General features: G+C 36.1%; 2 protein-coding genes across 3 annotated transcripts in view; one reads left to right on the forward strand and one right to left on the reverse strand.

Moving 5' to 3' along the window:
- Window positions 1–27,322, forward strand: part of LOC132364852 (cell surface glycoprotein CD200 receptor 1-like) — a 105,922-nt gene that overhangs the window by 6,537 nt on the left and 72,063 nt on the right. The window lies entirely within an intron of this gene.
- Window positions 662–14,812, reverse strand: GTPBP8 (GTP binding protein 8 (putative)). Of its 2 annotated transcripts, none has more exons than XM_059921161.1 (6): window positions 14,438–14,811; window positions 12,730–12,828; window positions 10,910–11,040; window positions 9,807–9,906; window positions 7,514–7,632; window positions 662–2,225 (listed from the first exon to the last, which is right to left on the reverse strand). In XM_059921161.1, the coding sequence occupies exons 1-6, from the start codon at window positions 14,771–14,773 to the stop codon at window positions 2,135–2,137; spliced, it is 876 nt and encodes a 291-aa protein (XP_059777144.1). In that variant the 5' UTR covers window positions 14,774–14,811; the 3' UTR covers window positions 662–2,134. The 2 variants fall into 2 exon arrangements, with proteins under 2 accessions (XP_059777144.1, XP_059777143.1); XM_059921160.1 differs by lacking the exon at window positions 662–2,225 and adding an exon at window positions 5,083–7,324 and having other exon boundaries at window positions 14,438–14,812.

Below are 27,322 nucleotides of genomic sequence, written 5' to 3' on the forward strand. Positions count from 1 at the left end.
ATAAAATGATAATTTATATATAAGGAACATAGTATTCTATATGTTAGTTTTTCCAAACAACTTAAATTCAAATGTTTTAAAATTTTAAAAGTGAAATCTTAAATATACAAATCCATAACTTATCCAGTAAATTAGATTAGAAAATACTGTTAGCGTCATCATAGTGAATACCAATTTAATCACTTCGGGTGGCATTAAAACACTCTGGTCATTTTAAGAGCAGTGTGGTTGACCTCCCATATGTCACTTCAAATCCTCTTGGCCTCTTACTTGAGCCACTAGTATGGCAACCAGTTTCAAGCAGGACTGGGCAACTGCACCTTGCCTCCTGGCTTCTGACAAGCTACAGGAACTGCTAGGCATTTGGGCATATACAACTTGGGAGAGGTGTGGGGCCGTCCTCTAACCCCCCTTCAAAGACAATTCAGAGGCACATTTCATAAGGCTCCTCAAGATCAAGCCCTAGTACTATGTTGTTTCCAACTCGATGCATCCTTGATTGGCTTTCCTGCCATCTGTTTCATTTCCCCTTCACTCCTGTTCCCTGGGATCACATCCCCAGTAAACTATTGGACGCAAGCTTTTGTCTTGGGCCATGCTTTTAGGAGAACCAGAACCAAGGCTAAGACAAGCAGTAAAAAAACACTGGCAGGCAGAAAGATGACTTTTAAGAAATTCTGTTATATATTTTGCTTGGTGAATGCATATATTAAAAGTTTTTTTAAATTTATTTATTTTTGGCTGCATTGGGTCTTCGTTGCTGCACGCGGGCTTTCTCTAGTTGTGGAGCACGGGCTCTAGACGCATGGGCTTCAGTAGTTGTGGTGCACGGGTTTAGTTGCTCCGCAGCAGGTGGGATCTTCCCGGACCAGGGCTCGAACCCGTGTGCCCTGCATTGGCAGGCAGATTCTTAACCACCGCACCACCAGGGAAACCCTTAAAAGTTTTTTGTTTTGTTTTTTTTAAGCTTAAATCACTGCTGATTAGAATAAACCAGCACTACTAACTATAAAACTGAAAACATATCCAGAATTGAATTTTCTAAAAAAGTCACAAAGTTGTTTTACAGAGTTAATTTTTTATCCAGTGCTATTGCTGTAACATTTTAATATTCAACCTCACTTTGAAAAGCTAAGCCACTTATATGAATAGGTCAGTAGCATCTTCACAAAACTATTTTCCATTAACATTAGTTCAAAGTAAGGCTTTGTCTTTCCATTCTGAATCTTAACGAACCAATTATAAACTGTCCGGTCAACATTTTTCTCTTGCCCTTTGCAAATCATTTTTCTCACCTAAAACTTTTTTTTGGTCTTTCATTAGATAAAATGTTACTTCCTCCATGACAGGATGTTTTCTGTGATAAATCTACCTGTGAATTTTGCTATATACTTAAGTTGGTTTTGCTTTACAAATACGTACAATATGCAGATGTCCTTTTCATATTTTAATCTTCATAGCTTCTGAGGTAGAGTTATAAAAGAAGTTCAGAGAACTCAAGTAATTTGCCCAACGTCCAACATATAATAAATATGAGAACTGGAACTTGAATTCTGGTCTTCTGATTCTGAACCCTGTGAAGGTGACTGACCCCAGCCTGAAATAACTGGTATTTCCACTATGGACCGACTGAAATTTTATCAAGAATAATTTTTTTTATATTCAAATAAGGTCTCTAAAAAAAGATAAGTTATAGCCATACATACAAGAATTTATCTTCAACCTACCTATTAGTGCTTAACAGAAAAGTAGCCCCTTTTTTACCTAGTCCATTGTAATATTTTTTAAAAATATACATAATAGACATTCCTTTAAAAGACAAAAACCCAATAAATAATATGGCAAACCCTTGTCTACACGGTAGGAAACCGATTTTCATTTTATGGACCTCTATATGCTCTTGTTTGTCAGTTTGTTAAAATAGGAAAAACGGCTGGTATCTCTTCTAATGAACAGCATAATTCAATCATGTATAAACCTTTCCCCCGCTGCAGACACAAATTCATTCTTGCTTTGGGAATATGCAGGTTTTAAAGCTGAAGTGATCCTTCTGCAAGTTACAGATACACAACATTTAAAACAATGTTGAAATTCTAAGTCTTTAACTTCAGTTGGCATAGACAATTTTGAATCTTCAGCTAAACTGGAAGCCATTAGTCTTCAGATTTCCTGTTATATTTGCTATAAAGCATTTCAAGAGATGGATTCCAGAATAGGTCACAGCACTGTGAAAAAAAAAGAAAAAAAGCAAAATCATTTTCTTCCTTACTTCAGAGGTAGTAACAGATCTGAATTCATCTAACTCAAAATCTGTTTACAAACTCATGTGAGTTCCATGTATGAAACAGAATGTCTTAATCTGTCCTACTTTTCCTCTCTTCCCCCAGCCTCTTGAAGTATTCTAAATCTGGAGATCCACATTATCGGATCTATGTCCTTCATGATTCTAAAAATTTCACATCTACTGTTTTGCCTTTTATTTTCCAGACTAAAAGTGTTTGTTTGTTTTGTTTTGTTTTTTATTGCAGTATAACTGACACATAACACTATATTAGTTTCAGGGGTACAACGATTTGATATTTGTATATATCGCAAAATGATCACCACAATAAGTCTAGTTAAATCCGTCACCATTTATAGTTAAAAAATATTTTCTTTTCTTGTGATGAGGACTTTTAAGATCTTCTCTCTTAGCAACTTTCAAATATGCAATATAGTATTACTGTAGTCACCATACTGTACATTACATCATCCCCACGGCTTATTTTAGAACTAGAAGTTTGTACCTTCTGACCTTCACCCATTTCTCTTACCCCCAACCTCTACCTCTGGCAACCACCAATCTCTCCTTTGCATCTATGAGCTTGTTTTGTTGTTGTTGTTGTTTTAAATTCCACATGTAAGTGAGATCACACAGTATTTGTCTTTCTCTGACTTATTTCACTTAGCATAATGCTCTCAAGGTCCATCCATGTTGTCGCAAACGGCAAGGTTTCCTTCTTTTTTGTGAATGAATAGTATTCCACTTGTGTATACACAATGACCCTTGAACAACATGGGTTTGAATTGCATTTATCCATTTATATGTGGATTTTTTCGATGGTAAATACTACAGCATTACACCTGGTTGGCTGAATCCAGGGATTTGGAGAAAATGTGGATATAGTGGGTCGACTATAACTTATACTTGGATTTTCGACTGGGCCAAGGGTCACAGCCCCTAACCCCTAACACTATTCAAGAGTCAACCGTATAATACCACATTTTCTTTATCCATTCATTCACCGAGGGGTGCTTAGGTTGTTTCCATATCTTGGCTATTGAAAATAATGCTGTAACAAACATGGGAGTGCATATATCTTTTCGAATTAATGTTTTCATTTTCTTCAGATATATATCCAGGAGTGTAGTTCCTGGATCACATGGTAGTTCTATTTTCAGTTTTTTGAGGAATCTTAATACAGTTTTCCTTAGTGGCTGCACCAATTTACATTCCCACCAATAGTGCACAAGGATTCCCTTTTCTCCACATGCTTGCCAATACTTGTTATTTCTTGTCTTTTTGATAATAGCCATTCTAACAGGTGTGAGGTAATATCTCACTGTGGTTTTGATTTGCATTTCCATAATGATTAGTGATACTGAGGATCTTTTCATATACCTGTTAGCCATCTGTATGTCCTCTTTGGAAATATGTCTATTCAGATCCTCTGCCCATTTTTTTAATCCGATTAATTAATTAATTAATTTATTTATTTATTTATTTTTGGCTGCGTTGGGTCTTCGTTTCTGTGCGAGGGCTTTCTCTAGTTGTGGCAAGTGGGGGCCACTCTTCATCGCGATGTGCGGGCCTCTCACTATTGCGGCCTCTCTTGTTGTGGAGCACAGGCTCCAGAAGCACAGGCCCAGTAGTTGTGGCTCACTGGCCTAGCTGCTCCGCGGCATGTGGGATCTTCCCAGACCAGGGCTCGAACCTGTGTCCCCTGCATTAGCAGGCAGATTCTCAACCACTGCACCACCAGGGAAGCCCCGATTTTTTTTTGTTATTGAGTTGTATGAGTTCTTTATATATTTTGGATATTAGCCCCTTATCAGATATATGACTTGCAAATATTTTCTCCCATTCAGTAGGCTGACTTTTCATTTTGTTGATAATTTCCTTTTAAAACTAAAAGCTGTGCAGAAGCTTTTAGTTTAATGTAGTCCTATTTACTTATCTTTGCTTTTGTTGCCTTTGCTTTTGGAGTCAGATCCAAAAACTGATCACCTACACTGATGTCAAGGAACTTAGGGCCTGTTTTCTTCTAGGAGTTTTATGGTTTCAGGTCTTAACATATTCTTCTGCATGTGGCTGTCCAATTTTCCCAGCCCCATTTATTGAAGAGACTGTCCTTTCCCCATTGTATATTCTTGGCTCCTTTGTAAACTAATTGCTCATATATGCATGGGTTTACTTCTGGGCTCTCTATTCTGTTCCACTGACCTATGTGTCTGTTTTTATGCCAATACCGTACTGTTTCATTACTATAGCTTTGTAACACAGTTTGAAATCAGGAAGTGTGATGCCTCCAGCTTTGTTCTTTCTTAAGATTGCTTTGGCTATTCAGGGTCTTCTGTGGTTCCACACAGCTTTTAGGACTGTTAGTTCTATTTCTGTGAAAAATGCCATTGGAATATCTTCTGTTTTGCTTTTTATTTCCCAGACTAAAATTCTGATTTCTTTAATTTGTTCTTTTTGTCTCAAAGATGCAGTTACCATGATAATGTAGACCTTTTTTCATGATTTTTTAAAAAAATCGTCAGCATTATTGTGTCTATTATTAGATCTATCTTACTGTATCCATCCATATCCTTTCATCCATCTGTCAGCATGGAAGTGAACACATGGTTTCTTGGGATACATGGACTTTTATGGAAACACTATGACGTTTATGGATACAGGTATGGTGTATACCTGTATATAAAACAGGTAAAATATTTTCTGCTGTATTGCTAATTCTCTTTTTGATAAAGTACAGCATTTTAGACTTTTTGACCAAAGCTGCCTACTTGAGAACAGCCCATAATGATTCTCAGTTATAACTGAAGTTGCACATGTACGGTTTAAAGGAGCGATACAAGTTGGATAGTCCACACACTAACTATGGCACCGTGAACTGATTTGCAACATTTCTGTTAACTCATATGATTTTCTTGTCCTTAAGATTCAGTTCTCATTTGCTTGAAAACCACAGAAACAATTATATTGTGCCTACTTATATATTTCTTCCATACCATTTATAAAAACAGACTGATCCCAGCATCAATCTTTAGGGGTCTTGCACCAATTTTATTTCTCTTCTCAGCTGGGGCAGAGTTCAGACATGAAGGTTAGCACTTAACTTTTGCCAACAGGCTTAAAGGCCAAACCCTGTTGGACTACATGTCTACCCGCACTTCCACCTTTCTCCTACCAAGATCATACAGGAAGAGAAGGAAATAAAACCTGACTTACTTTATAATAATTATTCTGTGAGTAGGCCAAATTCTCTTTTGGAGGGATGTACTGGGACTTGGTCAAGCAAATAAAAGCAAGCAGTATAAACAACTCTACTTTCTGAATTGGGTTTTGAGAACTACAGAGTACAACCTGACAACTTCCTGTATGTTGTCACTGTGGTATGGTGAATGTTGAAGTTCTTGAAAGCCAGCAGCCTCCTGCGTGTGTCTCAATTCTTAAGACTTTGAGTGCTGTGTGGCTTCTGCAGTGCCTCAGTCACTTAGTGATACAGTGGCACAGTGATTCCAAGGTCATGCAGCAGAAAATGCTGGCACATCTAAAGAAGGGTATGCCTCTAAAAAGTATTGAGAATCTGATAGTTTGGGTTGTTCGCCTAACCCTGCCATTCACTGACTGACTGACCTTTGGGAAGGAAAGAAACTAACATTTATTATGTGGCTAATGTGTGTCCATCAGTCACAATGCATTTTATTTAATCCTTCTAACTGTCATATTTTTTTACTCAGAAAATGAAATAAGTTGCTTAAAAGCTACTGCCAAGAAGTAGAGGAACCATGCAAAACCATGGCTGTCTGACCCTGAGGTCCATGCTTTTTTTTTTTTCATGCTCTTTCTATTTCAGCAAATACCTCTCTGTAACTTACTTCACTTCTCCGACTTGTAATCGTATCTGTGAAACAGGGATGCTTACTTTGTGGATCAATTAAGTGTTTTGAATGATCTAGTGACATAACCTCCCCCAAGACCATCTGTTTTCAGATAGCTCTAGTTGTTCTTAATGTCAAGCCACAATCTAGCTCAATTGATCTGGTAGCATACAGCTTACAGCAGTGTGAGACTACTGTTTGATCATTCCCTTGTTTTGAACACTATAATTCTACTAATGTAGCTCAAGAAAACATTGTCAATTTTTCCCCAGTCCCATTATACTATTAAACTCAGCTTACAGTCAACTAAAACATTTTTTTTCAATAAATGCTGCTGTTAGGCCATAATTTGCCCATCTTATGTTTGTTTTGCCTTTTTAGATGAAGTCTCACTTCCTTCTTATTAAATGTTTAAAAGAAACAGATATATTTCTATGACAATGCTCAGGGCTCTAAGAAGAATTAGGATTTCATTCCTGCCCCTAGGAGATTCCACTGTATATATGGGACACAGACAAATGAACAGGATAAATACTTGAATGTAAGACAAGGGGGAAAAGCATTTTGTAGGAAAGAATGAAGATGGATTTAGACTGGCATGTTCATAATTACAAACAATTTAATTGTGATCTGGATTTGTAGGAAGAAGAATGACTGCTTAGAGGGCAGTTTCATATACAACTAAGTGCTACTTGGTTTCATTATTTTCTCATAGAAACTATCATAGTGCCTCAAAGAAGTTAGAGTCAGAAAATCACAGGGAAATGGCACTGCATTTTTGCTAGTAAAGAGGTTACTTACTGTACCCAAACTGTACACTGAAAAGACAAACTCATGTTTCATTGCTAAACCACATCTAATATCTCAAAAATTGCTGCTCAGGAAATAACCATCCTGTCTGCTACTGATGCTTAATTCTAACTTATACGAAGCATTTCTTCTTTGCACATCATCCTTTAAAAGGAAAATTCTTATCCTTCACAGACTGAATGAGCTTTCTACCATAAAGATGAGTTGTTTTTCTTTAGAATTGAGAAGGAGATGGTAGTATCTTTATTATGGCTGTTGTTTAGGTGATTTAAAAAGTAAAACGTTTTCACTTCTACTGTGGTCTAGGGTTGAAATAGGCTGAGGTAGAAAGATCATGAAGATACTACAGGGAAGATTCAGCAAGAATCTGCAGAAAAAAGAAAGAATAGAGGGAAGAAAAAAATGAAAGTGTTGATGGGTTGTACCAATAAATTATGGTGCATAGTCTTCCAAACTCCTCTAATTTTAAGTGATACCTCAGCTACACTGATTTAATACTAAAGGTTGTTAGTACATAAAGTTATATGTTAGTACATAAAGACAATTCAACTCTTACCTTACAGGAAACAACTGAGGAAAACATCCTTGTGTTTTAGTGTCAACAAATTTCTGGATCTGAAGGACTTGTTTTAAAAGATGTCCCTTGGAAGATTTGTCAATTTTTGTCAATACCATCTGTAGGAAAACAAATATTTAAGCATTAGAAATAAAGTACAGGTGACCCTTGAACAACATGCGCTTGAATTGCAAAGGTCCACTTATATGCAGATTTTTTCAATAATAAATACTACAATATTACACGATCTGTGGTTGATTAAATCCACAGATGTGGAACTGCCAATATGGAGGAACCCCGAATAGGGAGGGTTGACTGTAAGTTACACTTGGATTTGTGACTGCAAGCAGGGTTGGCGCCCCTAACTCCCACACTGTTCAAGGGTCAACTGTTATTTCTTAATATACAGTTTTATACATTAGTTACAAATTTCAATAACAACTAGGTGACCTATGCAAGTTTCTTAATCTCTCTGTACATGTTTCTTCATCTATAAAATAAAAGCAATACCTCCTAAAGGAGTTGCTGAGAAGATTAAATGAGTTAATGTATGCAATATATAAAGCATACACTGTATAAGTTTGCTGTTTCCGATGCTTTAACTACACAGGGCCATAATATCTTGGATTCAAGACCAGTGAAAAGCACCCTGGAGCCATATTTGCAATTGCCATATGCCAAATGTTTCATACGATCACTATATATCTTGTGGTCTAAGATACAGAAGTGAATATTATTAGGTTGATCCATATAAAACCTCCAACTTATAATCATTTTTGAACTACATAATTGTTCTGCCTTATATGTAAACTTTAAAGGAAAAATTAGAAATCAGGCTATTTGTAGGTTGTAGCCAATATAGTTATATTCCAAGCTATATCGATATATAGTTATATTCCAAGTAAGCCTAGATTCTACTAGGTTCAACAGTAAATACTTTGAATAATTTACTTACTCAAAGACAATTATCAATACATACTAGAGGAAGGTCAATGCATGGATGATTACAAAATCAATTAAAAAGTAAAAGCTTGATGTATCTGTCAGAGGTTTTCCTAGGGAATTTCTATAAAATTAAATTTCCTGACTAATCATTTATGCTTTTCAGTTATAAAAAAATTAGTGATTGTAAATCAACTATACTTCAATTAAAAAAATATTAATGGCAGAAGGAGTGAGAAGCAGAAAAGTGAAAGTCTTTTTTCATAAAAGCAAATATGCTGATATTTAAAAGGAGACATAATTCCTCTATCACAACTTCTTTTCCAAAGAAGAAAGGTTAATATTTCCTTAAAGTTAAAACTGAGAAAAATATATGATTCCACAAAATGGTATCTATGATATCAAATTAGGAGTACTATCACTATCACTTAATATAACTGGTTGGGCAATATTTGGGCTTTTTTTTTTTTTTTTTTTTTACTACGTAGACTATGTTTATCAATCCTTTGGCTCCTCATAACCATAAATTATCTCTAATGTTTCACAGGGCTTTTGCAAACCCCAAGAATTCCGTAACCCCAAGAATACAAAAAAGTTTCTGACTGGTAACATGGTTTGATTTGCATTAAACTCCAAAACCACTACATTTTAGTGGTTTTCAGACATTGTTTTGAAACCAAATTATAGTCAGTGGGCTCTTTTCCTTAGAGAGGAACTTTCAGACTGCCATTTTATCTGGAAAACCTACAAAGCAAAATAAATGTGGATACCAACCTACCAATCTGTATTCTATTCTAGGGTAAACAACAGTAACAACTGGTAAGATATTCTCATAAGAAATTTTGTTTTCCTTAAGAATATAAACATCCTACTTATGTGTGCTGGAGCCTACTATATTCTTGTGATGTTCTTAAATTCCAGATTAGTTTCGCAAATTTTTCAGTTGCAGTTTTGTTTACATTCTGATAAGTACTATCTGCCAAGCTGCTGTTAAGGAGCTACTAATGAGTCGTAGCAAATATTTATATTGTCATTTTAAAAAAACCAAAAAAACAAAGAAAAGCACTTAGGAACACTAAATGAACAGTTTAGAAAACTTTTACTTTGACTATAATTTTGAAAACTTAAAAGCTAGGAGAAGGAAAAGGGAATAAAAGTACCACAGAACTTATTTTAATATTAATGGCTGATAATTGAAAAGATTGTTTAAAAGGTACTCCTTTATCTTTTGAGGAGGCAAGACCTACTCTTTCATTAAAAAGATGTACACATGTGCACATGCACACACACACACAGACACAGAGGGAACTTGTATTTCTAATTGCAACTATGATTCAAAAGAAATACCTACCACATAAGGTAATGCAAATTCTTCACACATTTCTATGGCAATGTTGTCAGTTTTTTGAATTCCAACAACACTATCCACTAACAAAAATGTTCTCATCAAACTATAAGAATGCAGAAAAGAAGATTAACGGCAATATAAAATATACTCATTCATTTCTTCCCCCCAACCTTCACTATACTAAGAAATTTTACTTTGAATAATTATCAGTTCAAAATTTAAAAATTTCTTTAAGCAAAATGAATTCTCAATTCACTGTGAAGTCCATCCTACAGTCCAACAGGTCTCAATGTTGTTTACATTCAGTAACTAAATTCATTAATATTAATTTATTTCAATAGCATATATTGGACATAAGATATTCTGCCTAGAACTGGATACAAAGATGAATGAGCCCCTTCCTCTAAGAGCTTGAACTCTAGTGGGAGAAAGAAACAGGAACCCAATTAACTATAAGTTACCATAAAAATGTCTAAATTTTCAAATATTACTTTAAGGCTAACAGATAACAGAAACCAAACACGTTATATTTTGTATTTTCTTTTGCAAGTATTTTATCTTAGTTTCTATGTAAAGCTACAACAAGCAAGGTTGTAAACTTGTACCTTGCTTCAAAAGGTTAACATTAATTTTTCTATATATTGTGCAATGCTTGAAACATAGACCTGCTACTTGACTACGTATGGCAACAAAAAAAGGTAGTATTTACAGAGGCTGTGATGTCAGAAGTATTTTAAGGATAATCATAATTTACTGAAGTTTATTTAAATCTGGTAACTACCACATTAACCAACAATTTTCATTTTTAAAAACAGCCAGCTTAGAGTTTGGTATAAAAAAATTAATAAAGTCTGCTGAATTACTATTGATAGTCTCAATTTAGGAAAACAACTGAATTTAAGTTTAAGCTAACTTACAGGAAAAAACTAAGCAGGCAGTATATACCGTGCTCCTAAATACTGTATTGTAGAATATTATGAGAATAAAGTGGACTTTCTAAAAAAGTCATTTGATAAAACTGAAGTGTTCATCATGTGTAGAATGTCCTAGTCATGAGAACGTTTGGGGATTCAACATAACAATTATAAGAAAAATGTTTTTCTTACTTCTTTCGTTCTTTTAGATAGGTTTCTACCATGTCAACAAAATCTTCAGGTGCTCTATAGCCATAACCTGGCATGTCCACCAATGTAAAGTATTTTCCAACTTTGAAAAAATTCATTTTCTTTGTGTGGCCCTGATAAAGTAAATGGAAAAATAAAAGCTTTCTTAAAATATGTCCTTTATATATTTCATGACTCAAAATATTTTCTGTTCAATTAACAATTACTTATTAAAAACATAAAAGTATTCTGTATATAACCCTATGCTGATGATGATACAGGAAAAGAAGACAGAAGACAAGTGGCTGGAGATAAGCTTAGATGATACTACTTCTTCCCTCCAATTCATTTTTTAAAGAGAATCTATACGATTTAAGAACTTTAGATTCCATATTAGAAATAACGTAGGCAAAATATTTTCGAGTCTTTCCTATTTCATTAGCTCCCTCTCAGTGAAAAAGTTATACTGTTCTAAATAGTACGACTGCATTAGTCAATATTCTCTGATGAACAATATAACTCCACTTTAAAGAGGAATGAATTATGGCACAGATAGGTTAAATTAAATGCTTACTATCAGTCATACAAGTTTGCCTAACACCTAGATGCAAAGCCTGATAGATTATTATGCCTAGACTATAACTTTCCTAAAATCAAGATGTTTTGCATGTTTTATTAGATGGGTTTAGTGCTTTCATTAAGCATTTTTTAAAAAGCATGTACAACTGTAAAATGTGCAACTAAAACTGATGTAAAGATGATAAAAAAAAAGTGGTTTATTCATGTGGTTTCGTGTCCATGGACATTATTAATCAGAAAAGGAAAGATTAACACAAATAACTTTAAAAGTCAATTGTTTAGAACTTAGAAGAAATATTTTCAGAGGAAAGATTTTATAAATGATGCTTAGGTTGCCAGGCAGCTTTTGTGTCTACCTATAGGAAAATAATTTTAGAATTACAGATTAGGAATGTCAAGAATACATTTCTTCCATTGTCCTCTCACAGCAGAAAGGGAACAACCCTACCTAGAAGTGAGAGTTTAGCTGGGGTATTTGGCGAGGCAGGGCAGGAGGGAGTAAGGCTAGGAGGGTTAACAAATGACTACAATTGGCAGGGATGGTATCAGGGAATCAACCATAGGAAGAACTGCAGAGCAAGAGAAGACCAGTGAAGCCTCAGGGAAGGGTTCCAATGCAAGGAAACAGGGGCAGTGAGTATTGAGTTGGTGCGAACATTTTGCCAAGAATAGATAATAAGGTGAGGGGAACTGAGGTGAGTTTTGAGGAGAGGATATCTTAAATACTGGTAGAGTCTGCATTATTGAGAAGGAAGCAGAGGAAATTAGAAAATGACAGAAAGCTAGTACAGCAGGCTGGCTGGGATATTAGGCACCTAATTTGGCCCTGGGTAAACCGGGAAGTGCCTGATGGGTGTACATATATGAGTTAGCAAGGCATAAAAGATTACAGGAGGAAAAAATAATACATTTTAAAGCTGTTTTCTTTAAAATCAAAGTAGAAGTAGATGATCATTCTCAACGAAGCAAATATAGAATGACACTAGAACAACTCTTTGGAAAAGACTGGACTAAGGAAGATTTCCCCAAGATACTGGCAAGACTACTAAAATAACTCCAGATACACTTTCTTTTCTTCAGAGAAATACACAGGCATTAATGAAATGTCTTACATTAGTACTTGTGTGAAAGAAATCACTTTTCTAGGAACATGGCAATGATGGTTTCTTCTACCCCCCCCCAACATTTATTATTCATCTTAGTCAATTCAGAGATAGTTAGATATATTTTAAATTTTAACATACCGGTTTTTTGGAGACTCTAACTTCAACCTCTGGGGCAAGTGAAAATAAAGCCTTTATTAGAGAGGATTTTCCAACATTGCTTCTGCCTATAAAACACACCTTATACAAGCAAAAAGAAGATAATTGAGTACTAGTTTATATATATATTACTATATAATGTATTAGCTGCAAAAATCTGTGAATACGACTCAGTCTTGCCTAACCATAAAAAGTGGCTTATGGTTAGTCAAACCTCAAATTCTAATAGACAGCTACTATCTACTAAATGATTTCAATGTGGCAGGTACTGTTTTAAAAGCACTTAACATATTTTCTTATTTACTTTTTACAATATCTCTATGAGACTGAAAATATTCGTATCCTCATTTTACAGGTGATAAAACTAGAGGCAGAGAGAGGTTAAAAAACTGGTCCAAAATTATAAAGCCAGAAAGTGAAGAAACTGGAATCTGAACTCAGGGCATCTACATCCAGAACCTGTGCTTTTAATTACACTATGCCACTCAAGAATATCTGCAACATTTATTAAGAATTCCATATTTACAAAGCTTTTTTGAAGTTAAAAACTAGACGTGTTTCAACAAAACTGGCTCTACATTTGGAACCCCATTTCCCCACAAACTCTCAAAGTACACCATAACACCATTATAATTACTCCTTTCTCTTGACCTTTCTTGTTCCAATTAAGCTTTTCTCCTTTAGTCTGAATGTAGAAAGCAACAAAATATTCCTAATATTAACCATTAATACACATGGCTCGTCTTTTTAATACAGTATTGAAGAAAGTAAAGTATTGGAAGTATTGGAAGTAAAGTAAAGAAGTATTGGAAAATCAGTGCTTCTAAATGAGGGCGGTACCGCCCCCTGGGGTGTTTTAGAAATTTGTAAGCGCATTTTTGGTTATCAATAGGATTGGGTGGCATTTAGTGGGCAGGGGCCAGCAATGCTACATATTTTGCAAAACTGGGGTCAGTCCTTCAGAATGAATTGATTTGGGTCCTGGAAAAATTTCAAATGCTCTCCCAGATTAAATCCAATGATAATATACAGATAATAAAACTGAATTAAAAAGCCAATTACACAAAAAGTCCAGTAATTTAGAAAATTGAAAATCGATGCTATCTCAAAATCATTAAGTGATTTATGTACTCTTAAATTATTACAGCAGTTCTAAATATATTAGCAGAAAAGTTTCAGTGCAGTGGTACCGTTATCACAAGTATGTAAGGAGGTCAGAGCCTTCATTTAACAGACAGAACAAAATAGTAAACTGCAGGACATGAATAAAATGCACACTCACTGAACTGCACTTAAGTTGTTTTAAAAAATCTTATACATTATTGCCATCTATATATAAGTTTTTTTTGCCACAATAGGAAATTTAGATTGGGTGAAAATTACGTACTGATAAGAATCACTTCATTTGTGAAACTACTATACTTTTCATATTCTTCACTTTGTCTAATTTGTCTCGGCATATATTCTCTACTGCAATTAATTAGAAAAAAGATAGTTAATTTTTTAAACGCCTTTTAAAGTGTTTTATATTCACTATCAAAATAATTAAAACTATATCTGCTTACTTTGTTATAATAATGATATGCGTCCACAGAAAGTTAGTAAATCTCTCCGGTTTGCTGACAAGAAAGAGATGACAAAAAAATCCCAGCCCAAATCCTCAGCACCCGCATTCGGCTGCCGTTCTCACCTCAGGACGGCGGAGGTCCGGGGCGTGGTCGAGACGCACGGCGGAGCTGAGGTACTCGATGCGGTTCCGCGAGGAGGCCGTGAAGACGCTCTCCGCCCTCGCGATGTCATCCAGGCTCGGGTCGAAGATCTTAAGGTGAAGGTCGGGCCTCGAGCCCGGGACGAAATGCCGCTCGAGTTCTTGCAGTGGGAACACGAGCTTCGTCAGTTGCTTGCTGGGCAGCCGTAGAACCTCCGCGAAGGCCTGGGACGTGCTGTAAGCTCGTCTTCCGCTCCCCAGCTCTGCCCCCACCGCAAACAGCCGGCCGACGTCAAGCCGCAACCGGCGTGCTGCCATTTTCCTCTCCTAGAAGCCCCGCCTCGGGCCTTCGTGCCGAAGGTCTGAACTGCGCGTGCGTGACCCCGCTCCCGTTACGCCTGCCGGGAATTGTAGTCTCCGCTGGCTTCGCTGGTTCCCGCTTAAGCTCTTCGCGTACAGAGAGCCGGAGGCAGGTGTTGCTTCGCAGGGGGAAAAGAGTTCGCTGGGTGCCTTTCACACTCTGGCCCTGACACCTGTGCCTTTGACTTGTATGTCGCTGTGGGGAGGCTGTTTAACGATTTTCAGAGGTGAAGAGACATATATGGCTGTGTGAGCCTTGAGGCTCAAATGAAGAAGAAAACGTGTGAAGCTCTGGTGGATTTCAGGCCGGTTTGCTCTTCACAGTTTCTGGTTGTCTCACGGACGTTGACGTTGTACAAATCACTAGGAAAAACACTTTCGCAAAAATGAAAAGGGCTGGTGAGAAATGTAGTTGAAAAAGCGCCTGTTCATATTTCATTCAGCCTTCTCTATAGTTGCAGGAAATGTCATTAAATTTTAGAGATTTCTTACAGAATAAAAGAAAAAAAAACAGTTTGCACAGGTGTTCGAGTTGTTTCATTGAAGTTACGTAATGACATCTTATTTCAAAAGTTTCTTTTCAAAGCAATTCAAACCGATCACTGCTGGAATGGGAGATACAGGGATCATGATAAAATGAATATCTGTAAGATATTCCTGCTTAAAAGACGATGGGTCTTCTAAAACCTTAGCAGCAAAAAGCATACCAATGTTAACGCACGGTCTTTTGAGCGATTCCCCAGGTTGTTCAGTGACTAATAAGGGCAATTCTTGAATTAATGTTACACAAAAGTTAATGAACAGGACCAACGACTTGGAGAGTAGCCTGACCTGCCGGCCGGCTAATTTTTTGTTGATCTTTGCATTAGGCTTTGAGGCTTTCCTCCTTCCCCTAGTCTCACTCCTCCAAAGAAAACACTTCATTGTAAACATCCAGACATTTTGGATATATATAGTACCATGTATGTATTTTAACTCAAAATACTGTTCTAAAGCCTTTAAAATTTTTTAAACAATATATTTGGAAGTCTTTTTATATCAATACGTACCGACCTACATGATTGTTTTTTTTTTTTTTACAAAAAACAAACTAACCCTAAACTACCATAAAAACACAAAGTCCTCATTCACTCCAAGCACTAGTTAGATATGAGAGGGTGGCCTCTTCTCTTGTTATCATTGTTCACATGTGGTTTTCACATTGTCATAGTGACATTTTCCTACATGATTGTTTTTAATGGAGGCATATTATTACGTTTATTTCTCCAGTGTCTTATTGATCACTAATTAGGTTTTGTTATTACAATGCTACAGTGAGCACTCATGAATAGATATCTTTGCACACTTGTGGAAGTAGGATAAATTCCTAGAAGAGGACTTGATAGGTGCATAAGGTGTGTGCACTTTTATTTTTCATATTTCTGTAGAAAAATCATCTAAAGAAATTGCAACAAATTACTCCCTAATAACAGAGTATTCTAGCATCAAAACAGGCATTATAAAAGTAGGGTATTATAATGTTATATAATATTGCCATACATAGATGAAAAAATAAAAAAATTATTTTTTGTTTTAGTTAATATTTTCCTGATTATTAAAGAGGATAAACATATTTTGAGATTTTGTTTGGTCATTTGTACTTATTTGTTGTAAACATCATGTTTTCTATTAGGTTATTCACTTTAAAAAATTTGATTTGTAATAACTGTTTCGTTATTGAGAATGTTGATCTCTTGTCTGTCATGTTTTAAAAATATTTTTCCCAACTTGTTTACTTTTGACTTTCTAATAGTACTTTTGATTGTACAGATTTTTAATTTGTAGGTGGCTAAGCTGAACAGTCTCTTATGTATTCTAAGCTTTATGTTATGTTTAGAAAAATTTTCTAAGATTATAAACAAATGAACCTCTCTTTTCTTCTAGTAGTTTAATTTTTTTTACAGTTAAATATTTAATATAATTGCAATTTGTTATAATGAAAAGAGTCTGCTAGGAATTCAGCTTTATTTTTTTCCAAATGGTTAGCCATTTGTCTCAACAATATTTATTAAATAGTCTATCTTTTCTTCACTGAATGTGTATGTGGGTACATTTGCAGACAACTCTGAACTTTGAAAGTGCTTTCATATGTGCCATTTCATTTCTAACTTTGGGGTCCCAGGTGTGGACATAAACCCGAGCATGAAGGACTTTTGCCAATTCTTACAAGGGTTTGAGAGGTGTTCAGGGATTAATAGACATAACAGTACTCGTTTTGTAATCCTGCATGAGGCATTCATAGCTGTGAGGCCCGCTAGTCAGAGGGAAAAAGCTAGAAACCGGAGGAATTAGTGTAGGGGAAATATCTCCATGTGGAGCTGCAATGGAAATCATAGGGTACACAGGGAATTGTCAAAGTCCAGGAAAATCAGGCCAAATCAGTATTGAAGGGAATCCAGTCTGGTGGATGAATGTTGTAATAGTATTATCTGTTTTCTGGCAATATTCTGCCTCTGACTGTGGGCAGCATCTTGGTTCCAGGTGGTCTGTCTGCATGAAGTAGTACCCTAGCTAACGGTTTTGGATTGGGAGTCAGGATCCTCCTGGATAGGCAGGGTGTCAGGGATACCATTCAGAATAGGATTTAAGTCCTAGTGGGAAAAAGGAGTGTGAATTAGGAAACCAAGCAGCTACTTAGTCAGGCAGATTCCATAGACATAACAAGGATGTGAGATAGGGCTTGAATTGATCTAAGGGCATCTTAGCACTCCTCCCAGAGAACTGTGGAAAACCCACACTTTGTTTAGTTCCACAGCACTGAGGTCAAGACATACTCGCTAAGCTGTGGTACCCCAGGGAGGCTGATAAATGAGGACTGTATTCATGGACTGTACTGTTCTGTACTCCTTCCTGTATAATACTGTAGTGTACATTATCTCATACTGAGAGTGATAAGGCACCCCTGGTCAATTCCACCATTTGTTCATTCATCAAATATTCATGCTAGGCACTGTACTAAGAGCTGGAGGTATAAGACAGTAAATGAAACAAAAAAGTTTCTGTTCTCATATGTTATGGTCTTGAGACAGTAAGTAAAATAAGGGTATATTAGATAATGAAAAATGCTTAGGAAAAAGCTAAAGCTGGGTAGGGAGGTTAGATGTGTATGTGTGTAGAGACATAGGAATGTTGCCATTTTAGTGTGATCTTCACTGATAAGGTGACTTTTGAGCACAGATGTTAAGGAAGTGAGGGAATAACCATATGATTATCTGGGAGAAGTATTCCAGGTGGAAGTGTGAAGGCTCAGAGACAGGAGTGTGTATGGCTTGTTTGAAGAATAGCAAGGAGGCCAATGTGGCCAGGATGGAGTAAAAAAGATGGATGCTGGCAATGACTCTAGCCAGCTTTGGCTTCGATATAGACATTTGAAGTGAATGTATGCATAAGTTATTTTTAGCTGGTTGGCATCCCTTGTGTAGGGAGGACCCTCCTACGTCTACTCTATGTGGTTCTAATGGGCCCATCAATTAAAGAACTCCACTCTTCTGGTCGCAGGAGGTGGGATTTGGTTACACATTGTGTGTATTATGACAATAACAATTACTTGGGTAATGTGCAGGTGATCGCAACCAAGCCAGTCATTATGTTAAAGTTGGACAGGCAGCTGGCTCTACCATTAAACCTGTGTCATGATGTTGGAATGTGAGGCCAACACTCATGATGGCTGATGGCTATTCTTCACTGCTACATGAAGGATACCTATGGGGATTTAAGAGGGAATGAAGCTAACACAGAAAGAAAAACAGTATTGAGAGGTGGGGATGGGAGGTGGCGTGACTCCTGATGACCTGTGTTGAATATCATGTTCTCTGTCCCTCTGCTGTCCAATCACACAAGTCAGTATGCTCCTCTCCTTGTTTACTGAAACTGATTTGACTTGGATTTGATGGCAGCCAAGAGTCCTGTTTAATAGAGATTTTAAGATGATGTGTGGTTCCTTGTGTAAATTCAGAGCCCTCAGACTACCATGCAGGATAGCTGGAATGTCCTAGGTAAATTTCAACCCTATTATAGAGGAGTCATGGTAAAGCTTTAGGGCTTAGATTGCCTGTGGCTGCAGGTTAAGCAGGGCCAAACTATTACCCTGCCTTAATGTAACAGCTGGACTTTAGGAGGCTTAAGAATCTTCCTTCCACTCAGGATATTTCCTCATCCAGTGGATATTCATGATCTTTGGTAAAGGTCAGTAATCTGGTTATGTTATGAAAATTAGCAGAGTTCAGGATGTGTTTATAGTCATCCTTCTGAGAAAAAGTACCTTCTGTTCGACAGCTTAGGAGGTAGTTCACCACAAAGTTAACAAGATTTTACTATTTAATATGATTTGGAAAGGTATTACATACTTTATACACACTCCTTAGAATCAGCTTTCATTGCTAAAACCTATCTGACCTAAATGCTATAGTTATACTGTCATGTTTATCTAATAAGAATGGAAGGAACATAGATAGAACAGGGGTGGGATCTTACCATTAGGACAGGATCATCTCAGTTATTCCTTCAGTGATGTCTGTCTCTATAACGAACCTTCATAGAATTCAGAGTGATCTCAATTTATGTCCAAGTCCTGTAAGTGTTAAGTTTAGAGAATCCATCAAAGACATGAAGAAGGAAAACATTGTAGGCAGAATCGGTGACATCAGAGAGTTAGCAAGCATAGAATACACATAGATTAACTCTCATCCTAGGCTAGAAATGGTTTGAAAGCTCTAACAGAAGCAAGGGCAGAGATTCTAGGAAAACACAGAGAGAGGTAATGGATTAGGTCTCAGTGTCCAATTTACACAAGACCTTTTCCTACCATACTTTCCCCCTTGTTTTAAACAACAGTAATTAACGTTTATTGATTGCGTGCCATGCCAGGAGTTGATCTGGGTGTCAGGAATCAGAGAAACATGGTTACAATCTAATTTGGATCTCAAAGTCTTGTATTAGGAAGACACAGTGTATGAATGAGAGTAACATGGAAGAGCTTTCCACGTGTAACTTAAATTGCTTGAATTGTAATAACTACTGTCTGAGTGAATGCTATAAACTAAAAATGCATTTAATTATACTTTTTAAATTTTTCTGTGCAACAGCTGATTAAAAAATTAAATTACATATCACCTAACATGTTGACCCAAATTTATGGCACACATATGTAACATGATGTATGATTTGTCCACCTAATTTCCTAATTAGGTTATAAATTGTTATTCTTGAAATTTATTATTTGACCATCATTCAAGAAACAACAGAGACATAATTCTTATAATCCTCTTCTTTGGGAGCTCATCAATCACTTAGTTTCAGTTTATATTTCATTAATGTATCTTTAGAGAATATCTCTAACAGAGAGATTTTTTTTTCCTTCAGAGAAGCTTTTTGAGCCTTCTTTTAAGGTTATGCCTACTGTACTAACAGATTTCTAGAAAGATCTGGAGATTAAATATCAGACCTTGATCATGTGTAGGAGGTGATTTCTTAGAATGATTTGGGTTTGGAGGAGGAGGAGAGTAGAGCTTCACTTCCTTCAAGGCTGTTTTTCTCAATAAAGAGAAAAACAGTTGTTTTATGTAGTCAGTTGTTCTCACTTGTAACTGCATATTTGCTCTCTCTACCATACTAGTGCTATTAAAATATTTTAGAACTCTCTTCAACTTGTGTTTTTATATTATTCAGTTTTTATTTTTGTTGTTGTTGGAAAAAAGCATTTTGCTGTTCTCACAGATAATTCATTAACATTTTAATTCTTATTACCTATTAGGCAAGATCATTTTGATGGGCAAGTTTACATTCTATCAATAGTATGCCTCTAATTTATATCTTCATTGCCTTACTGGAAGTGAATGGTGTGTTCTCTGGCACCCTGAATAGATGAGATGACATTCCAGAGGCAGAGATGTTGAGATAGATTCAGGTTCTTTAACTCACTCACAGGTAGATTGTGTCAGTGGTCCCCAAGACTACTCCCCAAATTTGGTGATTCACTAGGTGGGCTCACGGAACTCAATATATGGGTGTACTCATGGCTATGATTTATCCAAGTGAAGGGATACAAAGCAAAATTGGTAAAGGGAAGGACACTCAAGGTGAAGTCTGGAGGAAACCAGTCACAAGCTTCTACGAGTCATCTCCCAGGGGAGTTGCACAGGATACACTTAATTCTGCCAGCAGTGAACTATAACGACACGTGTGAAATGTCCACTGGGAACATTCACCTGAGCCTAGGACTCCAGTGTTTTATCATGGGCTGGTCATATAGCACATAGTGCTTGTGTGGCTGACTGTGGTCACTGAAATTCCAGACTCACAGAAGGAAAGCAGATGTTCAGCCTAAACCACATTGTTTGTACAAACAGTTTAGGTCCACTGAGCCACTGTTATCATTTAGGGGACGTTTCCTAATCAAGTTCTCAGATGCCAATCTTGCAAGCAAGCCTTTTTAAGGATAGCAGTCACAGGCCTGCTATGTTAACTCTTTTCTGCACATAGATTAAAAGGTTAAAAAAAAATTTTTTAATGAGGAGTTTCTTATCTGCACTTGTTGTGAGATCATATGCTTGTAGAAAAGCTAAATTTCAGGTTTTGCTCTAAATACAAATGACTTTTCTAGAGATTTTTGAGAAAGGTGGGACAAACCTGCTCTAGTCATTTGAGTGAAACATGGCAAAACTAGAACTCTTTATGCTGAAGGAGGTTATAATCAACATTGCTGTGCCATCTACCTGTCATGAAGTATGGAGACCCTAAGAGCAGTGCAGTTAACATTAATGGTTGAATTGGTATGAACAGCAGAGCCTAGGGTAACTAAGTGAATCCTGGGGTATTTAGCTGCAGTTGAGTGCAGTTAGGTTCTGGAATATTCCCTCCAACCTCCTTACTCACCCTCCTTCATGAGCTGGACAATACATTTCAAAGAATGTTTTGTGATTACTTTTAGAAAGGATGCTTGGATAGAAGTACAAGGCAGTTACCTGATAGGCAGATCTCATGGGTGGAGGGCATAGAAGGAGTGGCTGAGCCCAGAATGTAATGCAAGATGGTCTTCATGCTGTGGGGTACCCCTCTACTGCCCAACTACTACAAGCTAGGGCTTAATTCACTCTTCTCACCCTGTATCTGTATCTGTTATTTGCCAATGTAGCTAACTGATTTTACCATGATAATATGAGCTCACAAACTTATATTACAAACCCAGAAGCCAAAAAAAAAAAAAGATAAAAGTAAAAAAAATCATTCTAGATGTAATCAGAGTGAACAGATCTGGTAGACACAGAATTTAAAATAAAACCAGTAAATATTCACAGAGAGATAAGGGGGAACATGAAAAACATTAAACAGGAAGCTTCAAAGAAGAACCAATTGGAGATACTGGATATGAATGTATTATTGTTGAAGTAAACATCACAATGGATGGGCTTGATAATTGAATAGCAGAATGAATACAGCCAAAACAAATGGTGAGCTGGATGATCAAGTTAAAGAACAGTCTAGGAAAGTGCTGGGGACGGGTAATAAAATGAAACATAAAAAAATTAAGAGCTGTGGGGAGTAGAAGAAGAAATGTTAGTATCAGTATTATTGGAGTCACTGTAAAATAAATGGAGAAAAGTTAGTATTTTAAAAAATAATTATTGAAAAAATTTCCAGAATGGGAGATGTGAAACCTCAGTTTGAAAGGGCTCATACAACAGAATAGATGAAAGAAACTTTATGCCTAGTCATATTAAATTAACATTTTAGAGCACCAAGTACAAAAAGCAAATGTTAAAAATTTCCAGAGGATAAATGCAAGTCAACTACCAAGCAATAGGAGTCAGATTAAATCTTCTGGGTAGCAGCACTGAATGCGAGAAAATAATAAAGTAGCATTACTAAAGCACTGTAGAAAATGAACATCAAGCTCAGTATATTTTATTGTTGACTAAATAAGCAATGACACACAAAAGCATATTCTAACAACCCAGAACTAAAACTCTAGTCTAAACCACTGCTATTCTAAGTGCAAGTCCAAGAAGTGTTTGTTATCCATCTGGATGAGACAAGAAGCATATGCAGGAATATAAATGAATACACTGCTTCCTTTTTTTTTTTTGATAATATCTTGTTAGGGGAAAAAAAAAAGTAAGCTGGACTAAACTGTGTGCTTAGAAATACAGATGATTTAGACTCTGGCACAAAGTTCTTTTTTCTAAAAATATCAAAACTGATATCAAACAGTTTGTAGACTAGTGCTGGTTCAGGGACAATATTTTGAGTAGCCTGTTTGCAGAGGATATCATTATGAGGTGTGTGTGTACTGGAGGTGCACAAGACCATAGGAAAATGAACATGAGCTTAGGTATTTGTCTTGGCTTCGTGGTGGAAAGAAGTTTTAGATATTGATAAACTTTAAAACTTTATAGAAAAAATAAGCATCAATCTGAATCTTATTAAGTTGGGCTATCCACTGTAAGAATAAAAATAGGATGTAGATCTTTTAAAATAGAATAAGAAAATGGAATTCTTCTAACGGGAGTATTAGAAAAAGATGCGTAAATTTTAAAAGTATGGTAAATAGATAACTGGAAATAAGATGGCTGAAATATGATCTAATATCACAGCAATATAATAAATATAAATAGTTTAACCCATAAAATGATACGATTCACACATTGGTAAACAACAAAAACAAACACAATGAAAATGCAACGTTCAAATTCATTAGGTAATTCTATATGCTGTCTTTGAGACAAAGTTTAAAATAAAATATGTAGCCTTTTAACTTCTTTTAAACTATTGGAAGGAGACAGATGGGGTGGGCCCGAGCCAGGAGGTAGCTGAGGTGATTAACATCTTGAATATAAGGAACTTCAATATATCAACAAAAATTATAGTTAACTCAAATAGAAAGAGAAAAGGCTAGGCAAAGCACATTAATGGTCAGTTTACTGAGGAGGAAAACTGAATTGTATAGAAACAAGAAAAGGATTTATGACATAATTACACAATGGCTTATGAATTATATATGTTTTATGACTCTTTCAAACATAGATAGACCATCAAGAGAAGACTCAGACTTACATAATAGTAATTGAATTTGACCATCTCTGATATTTTGCCAACATTTGGCCTTATACAAATCATAGGTTTATATTTTAAAACTTTTTTGCTTTGAAGTTCTATTTGTTAAGGTAGGAGGATAAAACACACTTTATTTAACAATTTGTTAGCTTGACTTATAACTTTAAAATATTTAGACATGTGCTATGTGGGCCTCCATCTGTACTCTCATGTGGGCCCAACAAATATTAGGAGTGGACTGATAAAGGAGAAAGAATAATAAAAGAAAATCATAGCAGGCCTTTGTACCTATTGTGGAAGACTATACAAGCATAACATTGGTTAAACAGTGTATTAATTTTCTGTTGCTGCTGTAACAAAATACAGCAGTTTAATGGCTTAAAACAACTTTTGTCTTACAAATTTATTGTCTTACAGTTCTGGAGGTCAGAAATCTGAAATGCCTTTAACTGGGCTAAAATCAAGGTGTCAGCAAGGCTGTGTTCCTTCTAGACGCTCTAGAGGAGAATCTGCCTCTTTGCCTTTTCCAGCTTCTACAGGCAGCCTGCCTTCCTTGGCTCTTGTCTCCTTTCTCCATCTTCAAAGCCAGCAATGTAGGGTCTTTCATCTCTCTGACTCTGAGTTGCTTCCTTCCCTTTTTCCCCTATAAGGGTCCTTGTGATTATATTGGACGCAACTAGATAATCCAAAATAATTTCCCCATTTTAAACTCCTTAACTTAATCACATTAGCAATGTCCTTTTTGCCATAAGAAACCTATTCACAGGTTCTAAGGATTAGGATGGACATGTTTGGGGGAAACATTGTTCTGCCTACCACAAATGGAGAGTGGGAATGGGAAGGCAGGTAGAAATTGGAGCATTTGGAGGAATAGTTTCATTTTTTACTTTATATAACTTTGTGCTACTGTTTAAATTGCTTTCGCAAAGAGGATACTACTTTTATAATAATAACCATTAAAAGTATATTTTGATCCCTCTCCATTTTTTGTTTCTTTTTATAGAAAGTATATTTTATATCATGCATCTCTTTGCCTTTTAGGAGAATTATTTCAAATGGCCTCTTAAAGTCACTGTGTTTAACCCCATTTAATAGAGATACAAATTGGTGTATATAGAGCATAACTGAGTTACCTAATTTTTATACTTGAATAAAGGGACAATCTTTTGGAAGAAGAATAACAGTGGAATAAGAGACTATAAATAAGATTTTTAAAAAGATTCCTTTCAGCATGTCACTTCCCCAAAACTAGTTCCAATCTGTGTATTGAGTCTGATTCTCCATAATACTGATACCCCAGGGCTCAAGGAGTTGTTATTTGCTTCCAAATGGGCCCAAGTTAAAATTTAAGTTAAATACCTGATGACATATTCCTGGGAAAGCTTAACTCTTTTAGCGGTAGTAATAGTTTATTTCTCTTTTTTCTTGATCCTCTCATGTCAGCAAACCAAATTTAAGCAGTCATAAAATGCATTATCTTAGAAGAGAGATTATTTAATACATGCACAATGGACAAAGATAAAAGCAGCCTACCCTTCACATCACTGCCCACATCCCTTCTCCCCAATGTATCTCCCAAGACATTCTAATGGTCTGGGTTTCCTCCCTCTGGATGGAGGTGCCTCACAATAGATACTGTGGTGATGATTTGCTTTGGAAGATGGAAGCGTGGCTGCTGTGTTCCCACTGCCGTTGGTTCTGGGGTTTTCATTTTGAAAAATTAGGGTTTATATATCAACAGGTGGTGAAGCTCATCTCTGATTCATTCTCCCCAAGGTTGGTGCATCTCCAGCAGGAGCTCAGTCATAATTGGCTTAGGACAATTTTGTTAGAACCAGGGCACCACTTCTTATAGGTATGATTGCTTTATCATGTTCACCTAAGTAAAATATAGAAACACTAAACCAGATAGATCTTATCTACTTCCTTTTTTTGATACAGAGCATTCAACATCCAAACAGTCTCATAACCTTCTCCCCCACCGACAAATGTGAGATGATCGTAAAAATATTCCTTAGAAAATTCCCCTAGACATACTTTCAAGTCATACTAAACCACTCCAAAATTATTGGAAGTATATTAAATAAGATGAATTAAAGCATACAAGAAAGAAACGTCACTAGTAGGAAAATAGTCACAGAAACATAATTTAGACAGATATTAATACAGCATAAATGATTTCAAGGAAAAATAATGTAGGACTTATGACTTTTAAAATTCTTAAATTTGATGTATGGAATATCTGAGCTTTTATGTTTCATTAACATAGTCAAGTCTACAAGTGACCAAAATAAACAAAGATTTTAATAGAGCAGATTGTGGAAAGTTGTGATAAAATGGAGCAGCTACCAAATGCACGGGTTCTTCAGCTTCTGGTATCTGTTTATCTTTTTGCTACTGCCCACAAGTTAAATTTTAAAAAAAGTGCTTTTGAATTAAGAACTTTAGTCTCTCTCTCTTTTTTTTTTCTGATCCAGTACAGTGGAGATTGGTAGAATGGCCAAGTTAGGAAATTTTTTTTTTAAAGTTAATTTAATTAATTAATTTTTTTATACAGCAGGTTCTTATTAGTTATCTATTTTATACATATTAGTGTATATATGTCAATCCCAATCTCCCAATTCATCCCACCACCACCCCCACCCCCACCCCCGCCCCCGGCCACTTGGAAATACTTTAAAGGAGGAAACAAAAAGACTTGCTGATGGATTGTGAGAGATAAGGAAAAGTAAAGAATCAAAGGATGGGACTTCTATATCCGGTAATGGCAGATAGAAATTTAGACCAACCTTCTCACTGAAGACAAGGAGAAAAGCTAGAAATAGTAATAATAATAATAATAATAATAAATCTGTTGGAAGGTATCAGAGAACTCACAAGGTGATGCAGAATTACCTGGTCAAGATCCAGAAAAAGAAAGAAATACAGATTGGTGAGGCTAGCACTTGTAACTACTTTTACCTTGGGGATATTTGTTGATCTAGATGAGCTGGCTGAAAAGTTAAGTAGTGCTTTACAGTTTCTTGGGGCAGGAGAGGTAGGGAGGCAAGGAGAAAGTAAAACCATTCCTCACGTAGACTGCAACCCAGCTTTCAGGCCCCTGGTGGCCTAGAGAATCTGTCCTTAACATTGGATTAAGATGATGCCAGATTGCTAATGTTCAGATTCCTGGCAGAAGTAAATGAAAATCTTCTCTGGAGAAAGATAAAATCATACAGGGCCTCAAATTATTTCTACACTTTGGAAAACAACACACAATGCCTGGCACATGAGGAAACCCAACATCACAGAAAGAAAACAATAGAAAAAATAGATAATAGAGATTTATTCACAGCCACTCTAACATTGGAATTCTCAGATACTTTGAAACATTCTTTTTATGTTCAAGGAGACAAAAGACAAAATCAAAAATTTGGG

This window comes from Balaenoptera ricei, chromosome 4 (assembly GCF_028023285.1).
Source record: "Balaenoptera ricei isolate mBalRic1 chromosome 4, mBalRic1.hap2, whole genome shotgun sequence".
NCBI lineage: Eukaryota > Metazoa > Chordata > Mammalia > Artiodactyla > Balaenopteridae > Balaenoptera > Balaenoptera ricei.